Source organism: Scomber japonicus, chromosome 20 (assembly GCF_027409825.1).
Source record: "Scomber japonicus isolate fScoJap1 chromosome 20, fScoJap1.pri, whole genome shotgun sequence".
NCBI classification, from domain to species: Eukaryota; Metazoa; Chordata; class Actinopteri; order Scombriformes; family Scombridae; genus Scomber; species Scomber japonicus.
This window is the reverse complement of record NC_070597.1, coordinates 15808965-15815036: the sequence shown is the minus strand read 5'-3', so window position 1 is coordinate 15815036 and position 6072 is coordinate 15808965. Positions and strand designations below refer to the sequence as shown.

At 42.7% G+C, this 6072-nt stretch overlaps 1 protein-coding gene across 1 annotated transcript; it reads right to left on the bottom strand.

Moving 5' to 3' along the window:
• Positions 1-451: 451 nt before the first annotated feature.
• Positions 452-4728, bottom strand: tbx6 (T-box transcription factor 6). Its single transcript, XM_053341603.1, has 8 exons — positions 4659-4728; positions 4012-4213; positions 3601-3868; positions 3360-3503; positions 3100-3170; positions 2948-3006; positions 2559-2835; positions 452-1700 (listed from the first exon to the last, which is right to left on the bottom strand). Exons 1-8 carry the CDS (start codon positions 4726-4728, stop codon positions 452-454), a joined length of 2340 nt encoding a protein of 779 aa, XP_053197578.1.
• Between the last annotated feature and the right edge of the window lie 1344 nt (positions 4729-6072).

Genomic DNA, 6072 nt, shown 5'->3' with positions numbered 1-6072 from the left:
CTTTAAGCTAAGCTAAGCTAAACCTCTTTATGTTTCAGTCTAATGTTTGGAAAGAGCAGCCTTCTCTACCTGACTCTACTACAGGAGTTTGCATATTTCCCACAATGTCAAACTATTCCCTCAACATTTCTATTCCTGTTTAGATGCTCAAGTAACAAATGTTAATATTTTAATCAACAAGAATTGAATCACAGAAGTCAGAAAAAATTAGAGTTTTTTTTATTTTTCACACTGGAATGAATATTTGAAAAGACAATCTTCCACAACTATTTACATATTTGGATCAATGTCATCAATTTTTTCATCTATATCCTTGGAAAGACACACGCGCCCACACACATACACAAACACACACTCTAACAAAACAGTGAACTACTTGTTCTAATGCTACTCATTGCTAATCCCCTAAAAGCGCTATCAAACATTTTGTCAACATCAGTGTTGCTTCACTTTAAAACACAGCTCTTGTGCTCATGTCCAGGTAGGCTCCCTGAGGATGAGCGTGGCCATGCTGGTGTTGCCTGTACAGATGCCTGAGTGGGATAGAGAGGGATGAGTGAGGGTCCTGACAGAGCCGGAGAGGGTAGGATGAAAAGGCAGGGTAAAGGGTTGGAGGAGCAGCAGAGGAGGGAAGACAAGAGGGAAGGGATGGATCCAGCTGAGGGAGAAGTGACGGGTGGTGCAGGACCATCTCTGGGCGATAGGGGGCAGTGGGGTTGAACTGAGGAAAGGCACCTATTTCAACAGAAGGATAGGAAGACGAGGTCGAGGAGGTGGCAGGGGCATTAGGTAGGTTTTGAGAATGGGCTGCTTGTGGCAGTGAGGGAGCAGAGGACTGCTGGAAAGAAGAGGAGACAGCCAAGCAAGAGGATGGTTGGAAAGGAGGGTGAGGAAGGGTGGATGAAGGATGAGTGAAGGAGGATGGGGGGAACGGAGCAGCAAGGCCAGGAGCTTGGGCTTGGTGGCTCAGATTTGGGAGGTGCAGGGCTGGGTGCGCAGAGCTGGGGGGCACATTTGGAAATGATAGATTCTGCATGTGAGGGGGGACAGAGTGGAAGGAAAAGGATGTGGATGCACCGTGAGTGGGCAGAGAGCAGGGCAGCGTGGGAGCTGGTGGTTGGTGTTGGTTGGGGAGAGGTTGAGCATGCACTGGAGCAGGATCAGGATTTGCAGGCAGGATGTTTGGATAAATAAACACTGCCGAACTTTGATCAGTGGGTGAATTATTCCCACCAGCGATAGGTTCGCCTTGGGAGAGCAGAGAATGAGCTGACATTTGATCTTGAAGCCCAGACTGACATGAAGAAGAAGGTGGAGGAAAAGAGGTGTCAGTGGGTGTGTGTGGACTGATCAACTCTGCATTGGGTGGAGGTATGGTGTGATAGGTGTTGGGGCAGGGGGAGGAGGAGGAGGTAAGGAGCGGCTGTGGTGAGGAGGAGTTGGAAGGGGGCGGGGTGGGGAAGGTGAAGGAGGTCTGCTGCAGTGAGGGAGAGGAGGAGGTGGAGGAGAGCGTGGGAGAGGAGGAGAGGGTGGCAGGATAGTCAATGGGAGGGATGGAGGGCTGGGGGTCAGTTGTATTCGAGGAATTGGGGAGGGAGGGGAAGGAGGATGACTGAGGAAGAGATGCTGAGGGGAAGGAGGAGTTAGCCGGAGCAGCAGGGAAGCTGGAGGTGTACGCAGGGTCACCCATAGTGTCTGATCTGTGGAGGAGGAAATAAATGAATAAATAATTAAACTTAAATTACTACTAAAACGACTAGTTGATGGAGTCATTCGTCGATTGAAAAAACAACTTTCATTAAAAAAAATCTGTACTAATCTACCCTGACATTTTAACTAAATTATTTATCAGAAAAATAAATGATAAATATATTGATAAGGACAATAATCATTAGTAACAGCCTTGCTATAACCCATAACATACTCTATGGGATAAAACTACTTTAACTACATTTAGTTGACAATAGTTTGACATTTTGGAAAATCTTGCAGAGATGCAATTAGCTGTATAGCTTAGCATAAAGACCAGAAACCGAGGGAAACAGCTAGCCTGGCTATGCCAAAAATCCATACACCAACACCTCTTAAGCTCACATTATATCTTGTTTATTTAACCTGTACATAAACTGGAGTGTAAAAATATCACGTGGTTTTATGGGGGGTTAGGGTTAGGGTTGGCTAGCTACAACTTTTTCTTGGCCGAGGCACGCTAACTTAGCTTACTGTCTCCTGGCTATAGCTACATATTGAGCACACAGACATGAGAGTGATTGATTCAATTCATCTACCTCTTGACAATAAAGATATCAAATTCCTCCTTTAACAATAGGTAGCCTATAAGTGTAATCTGTGCAGATATTATAAACTAATATGCAAGTAATATGCAGTGTAAAGGTGTTTAATTGACACAAATAATAAGAAATAATTGCATGTCATGAAATCTATGAATCACAGTTCATACTGGCCATGGTATGTATCATTCTACAAATCCACCAAGAAGTAATTTGCAGATAAAGTTTGGATCATAAGACTAAATTCTTGTATTTCTGCACACTTACCTTTCAATAATACTGTTTGCGACCTCATTTCCTGGTGTGTCCTGCATCCCACTGGTCATGGAGATGCTGACAGTCATCTGGTTTGAATGCATGAATGCCTGACCAAGGTCCAGAGGCTGCTCTGGGACAAGTGTATCCTGGTAGGGGGCATCCTCTGGTCTATACCCACATGAGGGGTTGGGCATTTGGGGCAGAGAGGCCAAGGCGAGGGCCTGCAGGTCTGTGCTGGCCTCCGGCTGTGGCAGAAGCTGAGTGGAGTCGCATGGATCACAGTTCACTGAGGGAGAAGGATAAAGAAATGGAAATGTTTTAGGAGAAGAAAAAGTAACAGTAATGTCAAATATGTTGTTCTATCAACCAATTTAGTGACATTGGGTTAATGCACTTACCTATATCCAAAGTTTCTGTCAGGACTGAAATTTTACGCTTCTGTCTCGCATCTCTTTGTCTGTAGAGAGAAAAGTCTGTTAGAAACCTCCCCATGATGTATGCACTGATCTGAAATGTGTCTGTTTCTGTGCACGCATTTATTATTAATTACTTTTTACTATTCATGCCATCCTCTCTGAAGCCTTTAGCAAACGGGTTGGAGTTGATCTTCAGCTCTGTGATCTGAAAACAAAGGACAAAAAAAAATTCAATATAAAAGTTAGATTAAACTATTCCTCTCCTTCTTTTGTATTTTATCTCTTGCATGCAATGTAGACGTGTCATATAATCTTGAAATGTAACCATTGCAAGGAATTCAGCACAGAGAGATTTCTCTGAAGAAATTTCTTGAATATAAATATAGTATTGTACCTTGTTGTTCTGGTAGGCAGTGACAGTGATGAACTGAGTCTCGGGGAAAACGAAGGAGTGCTGCCCTCCGCCCCACCTCAGCACGTCTCTGGCTTCAATCACATGAATTCTGGGCTGGTAACGATGCAGTGAGTGGAGGATGATCTGCAGATAACAGGAAAAGAAAGAGGTTAATGCTGAAGTTTAGCAGTGGAGGTGATGTACTGTCTCTATGATGGGTTAATCAGTCTGCAGTACTTACATGTCCTTGTGAGTCCAGTGTGTTGTTTGTGAGCTTTGCATAGTGAAAGGAGATGGTGCGGCTCTGCCAGTGAGCACCAGTAGCAGGGGAGTCTGGGTGTATGAACACCCGGTCTGGTAGCCTGGCCTCAGCCCCACCAACAGCCTGCCAGCTACCACCTTGGAAACGATAGCGCGAGTTGTCCACTGGTATGATGTCCAGGAGAATGATGTAACGAAGAGCTGGATTCAGGCCTGACAGCTTCAACCTCAACCCGGGAAACATCCGTCTAGGAGGAGGTGACAGATGATTGTCAGTGACAGACGAAATGGAGAATTTGTGAAGAAGAACTGAACTAAGAGGTGAGTATAGGGGGATCAAAAGGTCAAAGGTCAGCATCAATACACACATCTATTCACTCCATTCCCTCACCTGCCCTTCTTTGTGATGATCATCTCTGTGCCCACTGAGCTGAATTGTTTCCATAAAGACACGTTCTCCAGCTCCATCTTCACTTCATCTTTTTGGGTTTTGGTGGTGGGCTCGTTGGGGACAGCAGTGTGGGGGGGCAGAATCCTCTGGGCCACGTCACAGGCCGGAGGGAACAGTGGCATGTGGGTAGGAGGCTCCCGGTCTTTGGGTGCAGAGAAATCCAGAGTAAAACATTACACAAAACAGCAGATATAGAGCAAAAACTCTGAGGTAAGAAGAAGATAATTTGGCTACAGACAAATTAAATCAGAATATACTGGTATAGATTTTTAGTGGCTTTAATGTGTTAAATGAATCATAAAACACTAAATTAATGACATTTCTAGCTTCAGTGCAAAAGTTTTCTCTGAGCATTGCTAATCTGAGGACTGCTTATAATTAACCTATCATGCCCCCTGACTATACCAAATGATGGTTATTAGCTTCTGTCACAGTTGCACTGAGCAAGACTTTGAGGGGCAAGAATGAATTAAGAGTGATGATGCATTTAAAAAGTCCACCATCAATTAAATTTGCAACAAAATTTAAAACAAATACCATGTCTTTCTCTCACCAATACACATACATGCATCCACAAACTTTCTCACCTCTGAAGAAACAATCTCCGATCCTCTGAGGTCCCAGAGCCAAACTGGGATACATGTCCACACTAAGCATCGTCCTTGTCTGTGTCTCTGTACTCTTCCTCTTTACCTGCTGCAGCACAGTAACATGTCACTCCTTAACTCTCTTTTTCTCTTTCTCTTTGAATATTACTCTCTTGTTGCACTATAGATCACTTGTCCCAATCTCTGCTCCGATCCGTCTTCTGTCTTTTGCTCCAAATGCCCACAGCAGTGACTTGCTCTGTTAAATAGGTGTGTGGGGACTTCACACATCAAGGACAAATGGCCCCGACTTCTCACAGCTCTTCATTTGCCTCCCTGTCTCTCCACACTATCCCCTCTCTGCCCTGCACGGCCTTCTCAGTAAACACAAACAATCACATCAAGAAGTGATAAAAGTTTGTTTCAGTGTCTTGACGCAACATACAGTATATGTGATTTGTGTTTTTTTGTGTATCAGAAGTAGAACAAATACTTTAACTCAAATACTGTTATGACTTACTTGTACATTTTAATTGTATGCTGCTTTATACTTCACTACTTTTCAAATATTATACGTTTTACTTCATTACTGTAGGATTTTACATACAAAACCTGTTTATAAAATCTGACACCTTGCTTGCTAGGAGTTAAATTAGCCACCTACGTGCTACATAAGAGGTGGAAATCTGCAGCACCTTAACCGGCTATGTCAAAATATTCTTTACACATTTATGCATCAAAAATGTATACTTTAAGTTCACTTATGTTTCTATACTTTTACTTAATTAATCCTTTTAATGCAAGATTTGGCTTGCATTTAATTCAAATGGATTATTTTTACTTTGTGCTATTGCTGAAGTACAGGATTAAAATACTTTCTTCATCAGGAAATACAGACTGTGATGAATCTATTATACATACTTATCCTCAATTTGAGTCATTATTACAGTGTATTCAGTCAGAAGTTTCATTGTCTGTGTGTGTGGATGATGATCAGACTTCTCCTATTTGTATTCAAGATGTTTAGACTTTCCATTAATAATAAGATAATTCATTTAAATTGGTATGCATGCTATTCCACTTTGTATTCTGTCTTACATGAAAATATACATAAATCTCGTAGTTTACTGGTAGGTCCCCTGTGGCTGTTTGACGACTTGCTGACAAGTTTCTTCCTCTCAGCAGTCTGTCTATTAGTCTATCTCAGCAGGGAGTCAGACCTTCAATGTAGGTGGAAGAGGAAGACAGTTTGGCCCATACCTGCAATTTGGCCGCTACACAAACACGAGTCTAGAAGTTTGTATGAGAGGTTTGAAATAAAGCATAAGCTCAGTATTACAGTTAAATGTAGCCAATACTTTGTGGAATGATGATTTAAGAGCAGGACTGTTATATGAATCCATTCATCAAAGAT

Bases quoted from the DNA above. Each gene is read 5' to 3' on its own strand.
- tbx6 (XM_053341603.1), bottom strand. From the start codon at position 4,728: ATGCTTAGTGTGGACATGTATCCCAGTTTGGCTCTGGGACCTCAGAGG. The intron at 2,836-2,947 runs GTAAGTGCATTA...CTTCTCCCTCAG, and splicing joins GACAGAAACTTTGGATATAG to TGAACTGTGATCCATGCGAC. The intron at 1,701-2,558 runs GTAAGTGTGCAG...CCTCCTCCACAG, and splicing joins GCAAACAGTATTATTGAAAG to ATCAGACACTATGGGTGACC.